Raw genomic sequence first — 19,227 nt, 5'->3', positions numbered from 1 at the left:
ACTTCCAGAGACCAAGGCCCGCCAGGAAAGAGTCTTTCACCTCTGGGTGTAGGGGAGGGTGGTGTGAACCGAATAATACGCAGGCTGGAATGTTTTAGATCCAGTGTGGTGCATGATGAGGGTTTTGCAATGGGTACTGCAGGTGGGGGAGGGGGTGGGAACCAGCATTAAAGGCCGGGGTTCACATTGGAAATTGAAAGGGTTCACGGGTGGGGCTTACAGGGATGAGGTGTTGAGGCTGACATAAGTGTAGGTGGGAAAGGTGTGTAAGTAGGATACAGAGGCGCAACTAGAGCCAAATTTCGTGGGGGGCTAAGAAAAAAATTCGGGGGGGGGTGCTGAATCTTTTAAGCAATAGGCAGAGTGGAGCTGCAGGGGCTCTTAGAAGGGGTGAGGCCTCATTAACAGGCAAATGGTCTTTTAAAGACCTGTGAAGTGCTCGGGTGCGGCTGTGTGTGCGCGGGGAAGCTGTCTCATCCCCGGCTGCCACACACGAGGGGGGCGGGGGGCTGAAGCCCTTTGAGTCCAATGGGTGTTGCGCGCCTGGTAGGATATGTTCATAGATATTCCAACACCATGGACTAGCTATGGCAGCGCGTACAGCCCCAACAACCACACATTGCAGGTTCTACCTCGACCCCACCTAGACTCAAAGATGGGGTTGGGGGAGAGGGTGTAACACACATGCTCACTCCCGAGATGCACCACTCAGTCCTTCTCTCTGCTTCTTTCCAGATCTACGAATCCACCACTGGCATTTCCAGGGTTGTCCTGGCGGTTGACAATGCCAGGCTGGCTGCGGATGACTTCAGGATGAAGTGAGTACCCGGTGCCATTCTTTAATGTGTTCACCCAGAGGCATGTTTTGCTCACATTTGCAATAATCACCCTCCTAGGGCGCAGCCCTGTCAAGTTTCTCAGGTCCATGCGCGATCTGCCACTCCGGTCCAGAAATTTTCTTTAAATTCTGAGACTTTTAGTCTTGTTTATTCCATAATAACACAGGACTACATGTCCCAGAATTCAAAGGGAAAAAAACCTTGCCTGGACCAGCACATCACGCATGGGACTGGGGAACTTGGCAGCTAGGAGGGTGGCATATCTTGGCTTGTGTGTGTGTGTGTGTGTGTGTGTGTGTATTGCTATTAGCTTCACCGGGAACAACCTCGTGTATTACTGTGAACATGTAGTACAAGCACATAGTGTCATGTGTAGTGTCATGTGTGAATATGTAAGGTGCTTCATCGTGGTAAGAGGGTCCAGGGATCCCCCCTGTGATATTCAACCTGCAAATTGATTGCACATACACATACTCAGTTTCTTCAACCCCTGACAACACAACTCTTCACTACCCCAAGGCCCTCCAGAAGTCAAGGGAGCACAAACTCCACCTCCTCTTTGGGGTGCCATCCCTTCTCTCCTTCACCATGGGCAGCTGCGCTTTCTTGGTATCTGGTAGGTACCGCCTGGAAGTATCTTACTCTAGCTCTGTGGTGGTAGCACAGTCAACGGTGGGCGGCAGCAAGAATGTTCGAGGAGGTATGAGATATGGCCCAACAGATCCAACGAATTCCATCTGGAAGTCCTGGCGGGTCGGCACGAGGCTCTGTCAGCAGGACTTACCCATTAGGAGCAGATCAGGGTTGAAGCCAATGCTGTTTGAGCTCCTGCAAAGCTCACCAATCAGAATCCAGTCCATATCAATTGTCCAGAAATCATGCTAAGGTATCACTGAGTACGCACCCTTCATCCCTGATGGAAGCGCCAAACTGACAGCCTCCGTGGTCTCTGAACCCGTGGCTTGCCGTGATCCCTGCTGCACGGTGACCCGCTGTAGTCACGTAACCCTCCACAGGCCTGCCCACAAAGCCCCTTAGGTAAGGCCGCCTCAAATCTCTTACACAGCAGAGCACCTCCTGGTTCCCCTTCAGCACTCTTCGCACTTGAGAGCTGCAAGTCACGCATTGAACAGCTAAGGAGGGGCCTGGATTTAGGGATGCTTGGCCAAGATCTAAGCTCGATTATTGAAGGAGCCAGGACTAAATCCACAACTGTTGATGTCACACAGTACCATAACCAGCAGTCACACACAACATCCTAAAATAATACACTTTTAAGTAACACGCGGTATTATTCACCACACAGCCTTACGGGGCTGCCCACTTAGTCAAGAATTAGTGTCCATTGACAAAGTTTCAGGGATAAAAATCTGGTCAATGATCTTAGGGTCATTGCAGTTTGCCCTTTACCCCATTATCTACCCTCTTGCATTGAGCCAATATTTGCAGTCGACTTAGGAGGCGTGACATATATTTTGCACTAATTCAAATATTCACAATGTAAGTATTTCCTTCAGTGACAATAAGGAACCCAGTAAGGCTCTTGGAATGTCAGTGGGGTAGAATGAGTCCTCCTCACTCCATGAGGAAACCTTAGGACCTGCATCGTCTTCCAACAGTCACTCACTCGCCTGAGTAGGACAAAGTGCTTGGAAGAAAGAGAAACCTTTCACCCAGGGCCAGGATGCATGTGAAAGACCCAGCTCACTTCCCTTGCAAGCTATCCTGTGACTTGTTGGTGAATGTAATAAGTGTCACTAAACCTGGCATAAACAACACCTGCTATTACTGCATTGCATTTAAAGCGGCAAGAGGTTGGCAGAAAGTTACTTTATTAACTATGAAATAAAACCTTTTGAACAAGCCAAATGGTGCCTACCAATCAGAAGAGACTGTAATCCTTTGAGAATCGTTGCCGAGAGAACAGACTAAAGGGGACCAGAGAAGATCTTTTGAATGAGAATATTCCCATTTATGTCATAAGGTACGAGAATGAGCTGGCCATGCGCCAGAATGTAGAGGCCGACATCAATGGACTGTGCCGCGTCCTGGATGAGCTGACCATGTCCAGATCTGACCTGGAGATGCAGATTGAGAGCCTGAAGGAGGAACTGGCCTACCTCAAGAAGAACCATGAGGAGGTAAAGTAAACAATGTGCCCAGACTGTGAGTAGCCGGAGGTGAAGAGCATCCCAAGGAAGGTCCAGACACAACATTATCTTCTGTGTCATGGTTTTGCAAACAATATCCTAAGCCATGAATCTATTTGTGATGTGTGTCCTGTGGGCATCTATGAATGGCTTCATTGACAATGACAATTGCTAGTTAAGATGCTAATGATTGCTACAATTTGCCTACTAAAATACATTATATGCATTTCCAGCATCCACCCTCCCTCCTGATGCCTATGCATTCCCAGCATCCACCATCCCTCCTGATGCCTATCCATTCCCAGCATCCACCATCCCTCCTGATGCCTATGCATTCCCATCATCCACCATCCCTCCTGATGCCTATGCATTCCCAGCATCCACCATCCCTCCTGATGCCTGTGCATTCCCAGCATCCACCATCCCTCCTGATGCCTATGCATTCCCAGCATCCACCATCCCTCCTGATGCCGATGCATTCCCATCATCCACCATCCCTCCTGAGGCCTTCCATTAAACTCTAGGTTCCAAGATTGATCACAACAGAATTTTCTAAGATACTTTCAGAGTTTGACAGAGCTCAGTTTTGATCATTTGGATCTCAGCAAGCATGCTGATGAGCCGTTCACTCATTGGAGGTGATCGAGTGGAGCGTTTACCAGCTCGAGGTACACGCAATCTTCATACTCACCTGGGCCCATAAACATTCATAGAAATGCTAGTAAGCTTCGCTCGAGTCAATTTAATGTGATGATACCTGCGGGGTAAATTCATCTTACCAATTCTTACCAACTCTTCGTCCGTATATAATTTCCTCTGATCAATGGATCTATTTGTTAGCAGTATAGGTGAATACCATCTGAATATATACTTTAAATGGCCACTGACTCAAGAGAGTTTTAAATGTTTATATAGTAGGTTTCATGTGAACCAAAGGATGCAAAGTACAGTTTGAACACCGTTTTCTTAAGGAAGGAAAAATCAATTTAAGTCAGAGATTTCAGACTAAGTTATAATAATGACAGTACCTGAAAGAGGAGAAAAACAAAGAGAGCAGTACAATGACATACTACACAGAATTATATTTACCTAGAATGGTGTGGAAACAACCCCTTGGCCTGGGACTGGGTCCCCTGGGACAGGTCAGGAGACCAAAGGATTTAGGACAGGATTCAGGACAGCATAGGTGACCTCTTCTAGATCCGACGCCTGCGTCGCACCCCTCTCTGATACTCTCTTCCTCCTCAATTCTTCCGCGATGTTCTAACTCTTTTCCTACTTCCCTCCTCGATTCTTCCGCGATGTTCTTCTAATTTAGCTTTGGTTCCAAGTCCTCTAGTTCGGTTCTTCTTTAGGATCTGCTCAATTCTCGGACAGCATCTCGGTCTCTCAGCATCTCTGCAGCATGAACCGGGTCTAACCAAACGACCTCAATTATACTCTTCTAATGGTAACCACCACCCCTAAATGTTTCAAGTTCATGAAACGCTTAATTCTGATTGGACAAGCAAGGGGGGATGATCATCACACCATGCTAAGTTCTAATATTTTTCTAAAGCTTATTGTTTAATGTTCCCACCCCTTAATGTACTTTCCCAAGCTTTATTTCCCATCCGTATTCACATCTTAATCAATACATTGTATATAATTTGGTTCCTGTTCACAGGACATCATACTAGTACCCAGGACATGTTGCTGTTTTCTTTTGGATGGCATTCAAGGCTTTGCATCGCGGTTCCTGGTTTGTCGTTACTGCGCATGTGAACTAGTCACATGATACATGAGCTTCAGTCCCTCTTAGAGGCCCAAATACAAACTAATAGAGAGGTCAAAGAAAAGAATATTAAAATAAAAAATAAATGGTTTCACTGTATACCACCTATCTCTACTCTACTCCCATTTACTTGTAATAATCTTTCGCATTAGCTTTTTAGTAAACTTACATGGTTTAGTTTCAGCAAAGCATGCGCATTATCATGTGGGTTTCAAGCGGCCATTTTAAGAGCAACTGCGCAGCTGCAAAGATTTCCCTCCGAGCGATAGTATGTCATACTACGAATATGCAGATTACCTTACTTTCATCTGACCTTGGGGACTGATAGACAGCATTCGTATGATCTAACGTTTGGAATCTTCCATTCATCGGTGTCCTATAGAGCTTGATGGGCTTTATCTTCATTTCATCGTACTTCTGACTTGTTTGAAGTCAACTTGATGTATTATGGAGCCATTGGCTTATTACCGCCTATCCGTGCCAACAAAATTATATATATGTGCTTAGAAACATTGTCACTAAGGAGCCCCCGACATCACTGTGGATATATATATATATTTAAGAAATCTTGGATGGGATTTTTGACCACCTGATGATTAGTTTTATCTTCTGCGCCCTGACCAGATGTATTGTTCTTTTTTCTTTATTTAGGTATGTTTGGTATGCATGGTGTGTCTGTGAATCGTGAGGATGTTATTTCTGTGTTTGTATTATGTTCTGGTGGAGCTGTTCTACTGATTTTATGAATAGAAATGATTGGATTTGTTATAACTGAATCTATATATATAATTTTTCCACACCAAAAATATTTTGATAAAATAAATTAAGATGAGAATATTGTCTGTGGGACAATGATGTCTTTTTTGGTTATCCTTGGATGTATTACCTATTAATTAATCAATAGGGGGAGGTTTGTTGTTATTCTTTTGTGATTTCCCCTGCCCTCCTCTCCCTACATTCTGATATTCAGGGGCCCTCTTTTGTTTATGAGTACTTGTTAATAATACACATAGGCAAGCTTCCCCTAGATTTAAATGTATGAATTCTGGTGCAGATTAGTACTTACAAACACAATTATTACGGAGTTATGAGTTATTTGAGGGAATTGCTTCCGAGCAAGTCTCCTTTTATCCGAGTCCTTGCTCCATCAGAGGGACTCTCAATCATTTCACAATATATGATCATAAAGACGTCATCAATGGCTATGCACATCCGGCGGTCCACAACTCATTATCAATAACTGTCTCTCACATAATTTTTCGTGCTATTGATTCCTGAGACATTATCCATATCATCTTACACTGGAAGGGCTTTCTCTGCATGCCGTCTGTTAGAAATGGGATTTCTGGCTGGCTAAGGCGTGCGCCAAAGCCAGGAGGAAACCACCACTCTAGTCAGGGTAAGGAAGTTACATGCCACCCTGCTCACCCCCTGGGTAGCTTGGCACGAGCAGTCAGGCTTATCCCAGAGGCAATGTGTAAAGCAGGCCCACCACAAAAGAAACTCCACACAAGGTTATATATAAAAATAGCCTTGTATTATCATAACACATTAGAATAGTAAGCACATATTATACACTATGCCAACTGGCACTGGGCAATATTTACAAGGGATTACTTACAGCTGACAGGGCCAACTGGACCATTGTCAGTACCATCACAAAGTGAACTTAGTAAATGTAGAATTTATCATAAACATAAAACACAACCAGTACTACTGGTAATCACTGCACTTAGCATCAGCCTGTAACATCAACTACATTAGGCTCAGTATCACATCAGGCGCACATTACATTCTGCGCCAGCCTCCCCATCACAAGCACTTGAGGCCATCATCCCACCAGTCAAAACGTACTAGACCCTAACCTCCTAGGTATAACTACATTAGGGAATAACTCTCACTAGCATAAACCATAATATGCAAACCAACCTCATACTCATAAAACACATTTTAGAGGTATCAACACAGGGTGCGTAAATCATTCTACATGAACCACATTTCCTAGCACCCAAAATCACAGTAGGGCCTGGTGCCCTATGAATCTAACAATCCTCCCCTGGCCAACTGGCCATCTCAGAAAGGGGCTCAAATGCCCTATGTCCCAGAGTCAGGGCGCGCTACCTGTGCAGCAAGAGTCAAGGGTGCGCATCTGCGCAGGCCTAAATGTAGCAGCTGGCACTAAGTGCTGCGCAAAGGTGAGTGTCAGGGGTAGAGGAGTGCATCTCCCTCCTAACTCAGGCATGTCCCCCCAAAGCAAAAGAAAGACCTAAACGGCGCAGCAGCCCACTACTTGCTGGGCAGCTGGAAAAGTTAAAATGCGGCATGGGCTCTCCATGGCCTTTGAAACAAAGGTGCCAAACGTTGGAGCCATCTGGCTTGGGAAAGCAGCATGTCCCCAAGCACTGGGGAAAGGACATGGGCCCCTCTGGCCCTTAACACAGATATGCCCCCTTCGTTAGAGCCACACGGGGCTCTGAAGATTATGGGGCCAAACATGGGAGCCACGTAGGCTCTGGAAATAACTATGCCCCCGTTGGGGCGGCCCACTGCCAGACGGGGCCGCCCAAGAAACCTAAACATGGTGCCTTCACTGGCACGTAAAACAAGATATGCTCCCTCCGCTGGAGCGGGAGCAAAATGCGGCCCGGTCCCTCTCTCAGCCCTCGCTCACCGGCTCTGGGGGTAAAGGCAGCAGACTCCGATTCACCCGGGCCCCCTCATGGGACCCGGGACTTCTCGGGTCTCCCCTTCACCCGGTCCCTCTTCTGGGACCGGGGCTCTTGTCAGTGCCGTATGTCTCGCTGTTCCCCCGGGGCTCCCGAGGCACCCAGCCGCTCAAGGGAGCCCCGCTGGGACGCGAGGCATCTTCCTAACACCAGACTCTGCTCTCGTGGGCCGCACTTCTGCTTCCGTCCGCCGGCCCCGCTCACAACAAGGCGGGCCGCGGGCTGCGGGCTGCGGCGATCTCCGTTCTTTGGCGACAGTGAGGGGTAGGCTCCCTCTAAATTGAAACTATACAGCGGGGTGGGCACCCGCGTCCATCAAGGGCAAAGTCGCGGGGTGGGCACCCGCGCGTACAAATGAAAGCAAAGTCGCGGGGTGGGAACCCGGGCATAAAAAAAGAATCAAATAAGCGGGGTGGGCTCCCGCTACAGGCAGACAATGCGGGGTGGGCACCCACATCCATGAAACGGAATCTATCCAATGCGGCCATGACGCGGGGTGGGCACCTGCGATGAAATCAGTGACAGCGGGGGAACCCCTACGTCGGGATTCCCTGGAGGATGATCGCAACCTGGCGCTGCAGGGGGAGAACGGAAGCACTCTTCCTTAGGGAGAATAAAGCGCTCTGGAGAACAAGAAATAAAGCGTTCACCAGGCGCTAGGATTAAAGTCCTTAGGAATCAAGACATAACCACAAGCAAAAAGGTCCCAAAAGAAAGTCCTTAAGGCATCAAGGGGGCAATGCAGGGCAGAAGGGTCCCAAAAAAGAACTCCTCCAGGCATCCAGGGGCTGGGCAGGGCCCAGGGAGGTAAGCCTTCCCCTGAGCCCCAGCAGCAGCACGCCCCTGGTAGATTCAAGTCCAGAACAAGAACATTTTCATGGGGTCACAGCCCCTTCTTTTATACAGCATTTTCCTTTGTTCTGCAACTATAGGGCAAGGGGAGAACCAGATACAACTGGTTCAGGAGCACTTTGTTTTGCTCAGCTCCCCTCTCTATTCACAGGACAGGCCAGGGACATCAGACGCACCACAGGAGGTGGAGCCAGCATTGTGAAGGGAAGGCCCAGCCCCATTCAGGTCCCAGGTGCAACTCCTCCCTCCCATCCACATGCAGATCTCTCCATTCACCACCGGGCAGACTCACCCTGGCTCCTGGAATTCCCCAGCCCTCTCAGCTTCTGTCAGTCATAAGCCAGACAGACAATTCACATCATACAGCACACAGACATGCCAACTACTAGAAGTGGCACACATAAATCAGCGCACACCATTGCGCAGCATTTATTCTCACGAGTTCGCACATACCAAACTCGCCCCTGCACTCCTCTCGCATCAGGAACTACCATGGACACACATTTCCCCCATGCATTCCTATGGGAGGGCAGGCCAGTCTCACTAAATGTAACACAGAGCGCACGCACTTTACACTGGCACACAGTGCTAAAGTGCCTAGAGGCCTAAAACTACTAACACGTCATATGGGATAAATGCAAAAAGTTTAGGGGACAACCTGCCAAAAGGGCCTGGTCCAACACCTTCCATCTAGGAACCCAAATTTATTATCAAAAACTGGGATCGTCCAGCTCCTGTTTCCGATCACTGACAGATTGTCAGTTTCTCTGTGCATACAAAATAGTTCAATTTCTTTAAGAAGATTACAGATCTCCGGTCACTGGGATACCTTTGCTACTTAAAGCCTTATTGAGGGTTGGGTGGACAAAATACTCCATCACAAACGTGGTGGATCCGCCATCCACCGTATTACAAGTGTATTTTACCCTACGGCACCTGAAACATGGCGGACAGGATATACGCCAAATTCTGAAAGAGTAGTCTGTCTGCCAAACTCCTAATGAGTCCTTTATTCTCCAAATCAATAACCTCAAATATATTATCAATAAGATTGTGCTTTATCCTATCATGCCCAACACATTGCCTACTATTGGCATATCGCACATTGTTGGCTTCTCTGTGTACAGAGGGCTCTTTTATCTCTTTCTCAATGTCCTAGATCACATCCCCAAAATATGTAAAACGGGAATACAATTTGAATACTCAAGAACTACTCATATATAATTATTACAAATAGAAAAGACGGTGCCCTCTTTAGACTTTTGCTAATTTGAGTTGGATATTTCAGGGCTGATTCACAAAGGCATTTGTGAGTCAGTGAAGTAGTAGTCTTGTAGTTCTACTTCACGTACTCACAAATTGCTTTGTGAACCGGCTTTATGCTTTATTGCCGTCTTATTCACGGAAATAAAATGTAAGTCTCACCTACATTGTAAGTTAGTCACACCTATGATCGGTGTATGTCAGCCCTATGTTGGGTGTTAGTCACACCGATGTTTGGATTAAGTCACACTTGCTCACAGAATTTTTTGTGTGAGTTGAGCCCTTAGTTTTTATTTAAATGAATAGCTCAAAACTCTTGTTGGAAACAAATTATTCATGCTGTTACTAAGAGTGACTCTTTGTGTTCTTTCTGTATAGGAGATGGGTGAAATTCGCACACATGCGGCCGGCAAGGTCAGCGTGGAGATGGACGCTGCTCCAGGGAATGACTTGACCAATGTTCTTGCAGAGATGAGAGAGCAGTACGAGTTCATGGCCGACAAGAACCGTAGAGAAGCCGAGGGCAGGTTCCTTGCCGCTGTACGTTGGCCAACTTAACATCTGCATAACTAACTTTCACAAAGCGTTGTTACTAAACGCTACTTGCTAAAAAAAAAAAAAAAATTATATTCCCCCCCTCCTCCCCTTTGACATATAGAGTGAACAGCTGCAGAAGGAGGTGGTGGCCAACGTGGAGCAGGTGCAATCCAGGAAGAGCGAAATTACCGAAATAAGACGCAGCTTGCAGGGCTTGGAAATCGAACTGCAGTCACAACTCAGCATGGTATGTTAACGTTATAGTTCAGACCATATCCAATCAGAATAAAACAATTCTACAGTATGTTTAACTAAATGAGTTGAGTTTGTCGGTATGCTCCACGCTCGCAATAGCATTCATTTGCTTAGGTACATTTGGGTAACCACAAAAAAGCCACAGAAAAATTAACTACAGCACATAATTAGGGAAAAGATGTTGGAGAAGATGCAGGATTGTGGTAATATGGGTTATCCCTTGTAAATGAAAAATAAGAACTAATGCAGTTGAGTTATGATGAAGAGCAGACATGTTGGGTGGCAGCTAATCTGTTAGTAGCTATGTTGTGTGATGTGGTTAAATAGTTTTAACCTTCTGTGTCAACTGAATCCATCATAAACTATCATACCACTAATTCCAAATTTAGGAACTGGTTTACATGATCGCTTTAAAATATGTTGACTATAATCTGTACCATTTCACCTTTTTGGTCTTTGAATTTATCCTCAAATGGCAACCACTTACATGCCCCTAATATACTGCTCGCTCGCCCCCGGTATTCAAAAATGCTGTTGCTTTTATCATGCAGGCGCGACCACAGTATTCTCTTTTACAGTTTGACTTTAGAGTGCGAGGAGGCTTTTTCCCTGTCTTTGCCATTCCTATTAAAATAACTAAGTGTTTGGTGCTGATTCTCTTCTATATACAATGGTGGGTGAAACTATAATTCTTCAGACAAAGTTCATGTAAGTTAGCCACTTTTACAATTGCCTCAGGAGGCAATTTTCACACTAGCATCTACTTTTTCTTGAAAAATAGATTGTGTGTGTTTTTCTGTCTCTGTTTCCATTTTGTTGAGGTTGGTGAACATTTGAAAAAAACTTTGCAAAACTAGTGAAGTCCACCTTCACCAATGTTAGCACGCCTAAATTAAATACTTATAATACAATTCTGTGGAAATTTAGCGTGCAAACTGAACATTATCTGCGCCATCTTGCCTCTCCCCAGCGCCACGCACAGCGAATGCACGGCCGCCATTTCAGGCACCCCACTCTCTCCCCGCTCATTCTCGATCACCAGCGCTTCCCCCTGGCGCTGCGAACATCCCCCCGCGCGCCGGCCACCCCCGCTCCCTCATACACGGGCCATAAACCCTCTCCTTCTGCGCGACCCTGCTACGGAACCACATCCGACCGACATCCCATACATGGTCATGCCTCTCCTTTGATAACCCCCTTCCTCTGCGCCCCATTGTCCGAACTGGTCCCAGGCCATCACCTAGCCCTGCGGATGCAGTTAATTGCCCCTACTGTAAGGGAAACACCCCGCATCAAAGGGATTACAGTAGATCAAAGCCCCTACCCCCTGAGACCCGGCCGGTTGCACACACCCCCGGGAATTAGCGGAATTCCCTGCTGCGCGATAGCCATCTCCCACTGCGGGTAGGGTACGAACCTCTACTGTAACTATGTGTGGGATCGGATCTGAGCCGGGGCTTCAGGGGATGTTCTTTCATGCATCAAGAGAATCTCAAGAATGTACTATGTGTAATAAAGCAATAAACCGGTGTATAAGAGACCAGATCTCAGAGATGCGGTTAGAGCACCTCGTGACGATACCTTGCTGTCTGATCTGATGTGTTCTGCTCCGACGGAATAAAACTTTGTTTCCTGCCTTCCAGTCTCCGGCGCCTGCCTCTTTCATTGGTAAATTATCGAGTGGTATGAGAGGCGATTACCGCCGGGCAAATACTTGAAAGATTATCGACTGAAACTGCCGCTACCATTTAACAATTGGCGTCCCAAACGTGGGGCCCATCAGCGACACGTGGATCCAGTGGGAGAGGTCCCGACGACAGAGTGAACGACTGAAACGATCGGGAGAGCTCCTGCCCAATAGACCCTCGTCTGGCAGCCGATCATCCGAACTTCACTGGCTCCAAGCAGACCTCTCTCGAGTGATCTACGGTCCTGACTGGGAACCATCAGGAGTGCCGCGGCAAATACGGAGAGTAGAGGACGATCGGGCGCTGGAGGCGGAAGACGAGAAACTGTCCACGCGGTCCGGGTAAGGTCGTGACACACGACAAATTGCGAAATAATTGATTGATTGTCCGAAACTTTTTGAATACTAGTATTGCTCATTGATTGTGCTCATTGATTGTTCTCTTTGAGATATTCGCTGTCTACAAACGGGGAGGAGTAGAAATACTCTCTCTCTCTCCCTTTGCAGATAGTGAAGGGTAGGTAACGCAGACTTTTGTCCCCGTTGAAACCCGTCGTGCCTATCTTTATCTCCCCATTGATTGATTGTCCGAACATTGATTGTTTTGGAGAATAGTGCTTTTTGAGATATTCTCTGTTTGCAAATAACGTAGAATAGGAATATTCTGTCTAGTCTTTGCAAATAGTGAAGGGTAGGTAATGCTGACTTTTGTCCCCGTTGAAACCCGTCATGCCTATCTTTATCTCCCATTGATTGATTGATTGATTGATTGTCCGAACACTAGTTGTTCGATATTGGTTCTTTGGAGGTATTCTCTGCTTACAAATAACGAAGAATAGAGATATTCTGTCTAGTCTTTGCAAGCAGTGAAAAGATAGGTAGTGCTGACTTTTGTCCCCGTTGAAACCCGTCATGCCTATCTTCTCCCCACTGATTGGTAGTTGGTTCTGCCCGGACCGCTTATTAGAGGTGAACCATCCGGCTCCACTGGAGGGCACCCCTAATAAGGACATGTTCACTAAATATGGACTAGTCGCCGTAGCTTATACCAAGCTATGTCATAAATATACAAAGAAGGACCCCGAGAGTCAGTGGCCACTGATGGGATCCTTCGACGACCATAAGATAGAAGCGCTAGAAGTAGCTCTGCGTAGCAATAAGACGACGCCTACTATGCTTGACAGTATCGGCATGTGGCGCAAAGAAGCAACGCAACGGAAAAAGAGGGAAGAAGTAAAAGCAGAAAAGGAATTACGAAAGGCAGCTCACCTTGCCGCTAGAAGGTTAGAAGAAGGCATAAAGGAGAGAAGGGAAACTAAACTAAGACAGGAGCCCGAAACCTCAGGCCAGTACGCTGTTAGGACCCCTTCTTTGCTCTACCCTGAGTTGTCCTCCAAGCAGCGAACGAATGATGAATTACTGTTAGGTCCCCCGATCATTTACATGCCCCCTCCATATGCACCCTCCCAGTCAGTAGTGCAACACCCACAACCCCCGAACACGAGCGAAAGCAGTACAGGGGCCTCGGTCCTCACGGCCTCCGCGCCGGCCGAGCCTTCTGTGCTGAACACAACGTCGGCTATAACGTTAGACGACCCAGAGATGAGAAAGAAAGAGTCCACCAGAATGAATCGGCTAGCGAAGGATGAACGAACAGGAATCGACAAGATAGTAAAGGCACTGGTAGGATCCTTTTTGACCTTACAAAAACTAAAGTAACGCTAGGAGTTAGCCCTTTGTGGGACATATGAAACCAAGGGAAGGAGTCAAGCTCATGGTCGAGACGGCCACGAGGTAGCCCGACTCCATTACTCTCGCTACCTAAACCTGTCTGCCCTACTGCCCACCCCGCCCAATAAGCATGACAAGATCCCGCACAAACAGAAGCCTGCTGACACCCACCACCGACGTCACCAAACTAGGGCTAGAATCGCGCGCAATTGGTCTCTGTTATTTTTCCGATTGCACAGTAACCTCCTTGTGCTCGTCATCAAATTGCAAATAGGTACAAACACTCCAACGAAGTAGTATAGTTATAACATTTTAATAACTTATAAGATATAACGAACACACCAACAGGGTAACCAGGTTAAAACACGTTTTAAAACAACTATTTACATGACAGTCTGCTGCAACCTCCATCCCAAAGCCTTAACGTCCACGTGACACCGTCCTCGCCTCTCCTTCCTCGAAATTGCAACATTGGCCTGTTTTGGGCGGTTCTTTTAGTCGGCTTTGGGCTATAAAAGCCATGCAAAAATCCATTGACATCAGTGGCGGACGACTGTGCGAATAGGCCGGAGGCTATACGAAGCGCCGAAGTTCTGGCAACCCCAAGGCGGAGCCCGCCACGCTGTGCGGGCCTTTTCCGTTTTCACTTCTTCACTGGCGGGGGGGAGGCGACGCAGACGGGCCTCCCCCACCTCCCCAGGTGGAGGCTCACCAGCAGATGAGGACGCCCCAGCCATCTTTTTCATCGGCCTGCTGAATTTCACCCTGGCACGCTGTGCGGATCTTCCTGCTTTCTCTCTTCTTTCTTCAATAAGGGCTGATGCCCTGGCGGGGGGAAGCGATGCGGACGGGCCTCCCCCGCCTCCCCAGGTGGAGGCTCGCCAGCAGATGAGGCCACCCCAACCGCATCTTTCACACGTCAGCCAGCTGAGTTGCGCCCTGCCACTTCATTCGCCGTTCGGCTGAGCCGGCGCCCCTGCACGCGGCCGCCAGGCAACCACCCAAGCACCGGGTTCACCAGGACTGCCGCTAGTACCCGACGCGAGGAGTGGGCCCCCGCAGCCAGGTAATCGGGGACCCACCCCGGTGGTGATACCATCCAAACTGCTGTCGTCACTGCTACTGGAATCACCCCGGTGGCAGTACCATCCGAACTGCCGCTGTTACTGCTGCTGACTCCTCTCCGGTGACTGTACCGAAGAGCTGCTGCTACTGCTGCCCTTGAACTCCGGCGGTCGACTCCTCCGGATCCAGGCCTAAAGCCCACCGTGAGACAATTCTGGACTCGAAAGCTTGTCTGCTTGGGCATGGGCCCCACCCTTGACAAGATGCTCCCCTCAGCCTTGCAGAATCGGCTGGAGTCATTTGACACTCGACTCCCGCGGACTTCCGGTAAGGACAAACCGCCGCCATTGCTCTTTGCCCCGGACGGCAGCCACCTTGCCTCCGCTTGGTGCAGTGAGAAAGACTGGTTCGAAGCGTCGGCGGAAGAACCCGCCTCCTGCCCCGCCCCAAGAACGAACCATGGCATTTCTACGGGGTCGCAGTGACGCCATGCTGACGCAAAATTGACGCTAACGAAAGTTCTCGAACTACTGAAAGGGATTCTGGTCCAACAGCTAATTCATGGAAAGACTTAGACTGTACTCTGGCCCGACCTCGCCCCAAGATGGCGCCGATGTAGGAGAGGCCTACACACCCTTGTGGCGTCCCAGTCACGTGACATTTGTGTTAAAAAGATATATATATATATATGCGATGCTTCCACACATGATGGTCGGGGAGGGGCGGGAAGGGAACCGATTTTATGCCGTAGTAGCGTTGCTCATGACACTCGACGCCTCCCCACCACGTGGCCGGCCTGAACGGTTGTAGGCCCGTATCTTGTATGCTGACATTGTTTTAAATAAAGGGTCTCTTGAAAGAATTACGGAATCAGTGCCATGACTAATCACATAGGTTGATAGAGATTTCTTCATTTGAATAAATGATTGTTACCCCCAAGCAATAGAAAACAGATAATGCAGTCCCCATTTGCCTGAATCTTTTTGATTAACGGAATTTGTACCCATCACACCTATCTTTTTCCAAGAGTTGTTAAACCATGGTCAACCATAGCTCAGGGTATATGCCGAACGCAAGGTACGGTATCTTGCACCCTAATACACGACCGATTGAGAAATGCATATATGACAAGGGAACCCGAATTTAGGAAATGAAATAAATTAGAGCATCTTTGTCTCGGACAAAGAGAATAATAGGTCTGTGGTATCACCCATTCCTGCGACTAGCTTGGTACGTGGTAAGTAGAACTTTTTCGTGTCTGCGTGCGCTGGGGTACTTTGAATACTGCACATCCCCTCCCCTCTTTTTCCCCTCTATAGGTCACAACGAAGCTCCGACTGAAGAATGAAGTGGACATGGACCGTACCGAGTTCAATATCAGGGAAAATTTAGACAAACATTGTGAGATAGTGCGTGAAGTGCAGACCACCATTGAGAACATAAGAAACTGTATGGCATGATTGTACGTGTGTGCTATAATTACACGGTATGAATGTGTGTGCATCTCATGCTTAGGTCACTTGGAGAGAGAGCGTCACTGTATGATTGAAATGCTCACCATCGATCAAAGGGAGGAGAATACAGGGTCCGACACCCCCTAAAATGAACTACAAAATACTGAAAGTACGCAGCATAGAAAAAGAGGACAGGAAAGGAGAGGTCCCCATACTCAACGTAGCCCTGAGTCTCCGTCTTGCATGCATGTACTGTCACACCCTATCCGGCATTTGTGTGTACGTGATCACTGAATTTATGTCTTTTCCCCGCTCGTGTTTTCTTACATGGAACAGATCCATGCTACTCCATGTTGTGTGTGCACCAAGTGGCCTATTATCTTACCCATGTCTCTCTCGTTTTGTATCGTATGTATGCCAAATAGCCTACTTGACGCACGCCTATCTCTCTCTCTCTCTCTCTCTCTCTCTCTCTCCCTCTCTCTCTCTCTCTCTCTCTCTCTCTCTCTCCCTCTCTCTCTCTCTCTCCCTCTCACTCCCTCCCTCACTAAAAAGCCTTCTTACCCTCTTTTCTGTTTGAATAAATTAACGACACATACCTCCTCGGTAAGTGTATAATTGGCCTGGAGCACGGTGGTGTTCGAACAAATTGACTGAAACAAAACGACCGTACTTTGCCACGTTACTACCTCTCCTTTCTACAAATATTGAGCTTAATTGGCTGAGAAAAGAAGGGACAGGTAAGACGACTGATGTCTCCCAATTTGGCCCTCATCACGAGGACTATATGTCAGTGGTTTCCGTTTTTTCAGAGCTTTAACAACATCATCTCCACCGCCCAGAATTACCCCCGCCCAATTACCCCGAAATAGAATGTCTAAAAGCACCCCGTTCTCCCAAGATAACCCCAGCCCTATACTAGCCGCCTCAGAGTATTTCGAACGACACAGCTGATGACCTTATTCACTAATAAAACATCGCCTAAACTGATAAAGGGTTATCTATTGTCGCCAGCAAAAATAATGCTTAGCTTATGTTCCTCCCCGAAATGGATACTCATGAACCCGTGACAGTAGCACCTCGCACTTTCTTTTTACAAACTTAGCAGTCCTCGGAAAGAAATATGTAGTAACAAAACTTGTGTTGGGACGAACGAGCCTCTGCCGGAGAAGCCGGTTCGAATTTCTTTTTTATAGACTAGAAGGTTGACAGATGTCAGGCTTCCTGCAACCAGTATCGGGCACAGGAATCGGCACCTAGGGGACCAGACGATGGACAGGGACACCCACAGAAACTTGCACCACAACAATAATTAATAGATTAGTAACGCACACACTAACATCAGAGTTAAAAGACACCAATCATGCAGCAACCGATAAAAACATGTCCGCAACTACTCGGTGGTTGGGAGAGAGGATGAAGTATGTAAATGTCTTCCCTGCCAACTCTCTAAGACTTTTGTTTCTTGTACCCATTTAAAGATAACGTGCTGCCATCGGAAGGGAGGGGTCGGACGTGACGCACAGCCTGGCTGCAGACCTTGGAACATCTATGACATCGACCAAGGGGGAGGCTACGAAGCAAAAAGGGCGTGGGACGAGACACCATTTTCAGGATGATAAGCGCGAGGGGCTACATCGAGGCCCCCTGCTCACCGACCAGCGTGCCTGAAGTCTCAACCCGTCGGGCCCGATTGACGGGCCCAGTGCTGGAAGATTCTGCTCCCCTTGGTCCACATTTTTGATCTGATCCCACTCCACCCCCTCTTCCCTCGGCGTCCCGAAGCACGTCACACCCTTCTCTCTCTCACCATCTTTTATATGGATTATGAATCTGACCTACCCACAGAAGAACAAAAGGCAGGTACCCTGTCTCAAAGTACCTATGGTGAACTGTGTTAACGAACAGGGCTGTGATCGGAGAACAATGAATGATCACACCCTGCAACGTGAGAAATTGGATTTGAGCTGGACCTTAGCTCCACCGCCGGTGCTCAACAGTGCCAACGAAAGAAGAACAACAATGAGAGCTTACCAGTGATAGCTCTTTATAAAAAGGACACTGGAAAGAAGAACCCATGTCAAAGTCGAAAATCCTCTCCCAACCACCTTTTTATACTAACTATCTTCTTATCAAGTTTTCATGGTGTTGCATCAATCACTTCCGACTGTACACTGAGAAGTTAAGGAAATGTAACTTTGTATAGTAACATCCATACAACACCAGCCATGTACACGACTATACTGTAACTCTGTATGTACTACCTCCTCGCCTACTTTATCACCTGTAAGTAACTATAAGCAAATGTGTCAGATTACTCCTGCATGCCCTAAAAACTCTGTATCTTTAAGGAATGTACGAAAGACATTAACGATATTATAGCTGAAGGTTAACGAAGATAAATGACGGCCAGGCAAGCTGGCGAGATATGTTAAAAGGGAGGACTGTGGAAATTTAGCGTGCAAACTGAACATTATCTGCGCCATCTTGCCTCTCCCCAGCGCCACGCACAGCGAATGCACGGCCGCCATTTTAGGCACCCCACTCTCTCCCCGCTCATTCTCGATCACCAGCGCTTCCCCCTGGCGCTGCGAACATCCCCCCGCGCGCCGGCCACCCCCGCTCCCTCATACACGGGCCATAAACCCTCTCCTTCTGCGCGACCCTGCTACGGAACCACATCCGACCGACATCCCATACATGGTCATGCCTCTCCTTTGATAACCCCCTTCCTCTGCGCCCCATTGTCCGAACTGGTCCCAGGCCATCACCAAGCCCTGCGGATGCAGTTTATTGCCCCTACTGTAAGGGAAACACCCCGCATCAAAGGGATTACAGTAGATCAAAGCCCCTACCCCCTGAGACCCGGCCGGTTGCACACACCCCCGGGAATT

General features: G+C 47.8%; 1 protein-coding gene across 1 annotated transcript in view; it reads left to right on the top strand.

Annotated features, from left to right (window-relative positions):
• Nucleotides 1-684: 684 nt before the first annotated feature.
• Nucleotides 685-19,227, top strand: part of LOC146869614 (keratin, type I cytoskeletal 13-like) — a 51,801-nt gene continuing 33,258 nt past the window's right edge. Inside the window, exons 1-4 of the mRNA XM_085640171.1 lie at nt 685-818; nt 2,824-2,980; nt 9,983-10,144; nt 10,263-10,388. Coding sequence (XP_085496297.1) covers nt 685-818; nt 2,824-2,980; nt 9,983-10,144; nt 10,263-10,388 — 579 coding nt within the window. The remainder of the gene's footprint in view (nt 819-2,823; nt 2,981-9,982; nt 10,145-10,262; nt 10,389-19,227) is intronic.

This window comes from Triturus cristatus, chromosome 1_1, assembly GCF_964204655.1.
Source record: "Triturus cristatus chromosome 1_1, aTriCri1.1, whole genome shotgun sequence".
Classification (NCBI taxonomy): domain Eukaryota; kingdom Metazoa; phylum Chordata; class Amphibia; order Caudata; family Salamandridae; genus Triturus; species Triturus cristatus.
Note: the sequence above shows the minus strand (reverse complement) of the source record. Positions and strands in the feature narration are given on the sequence as shown.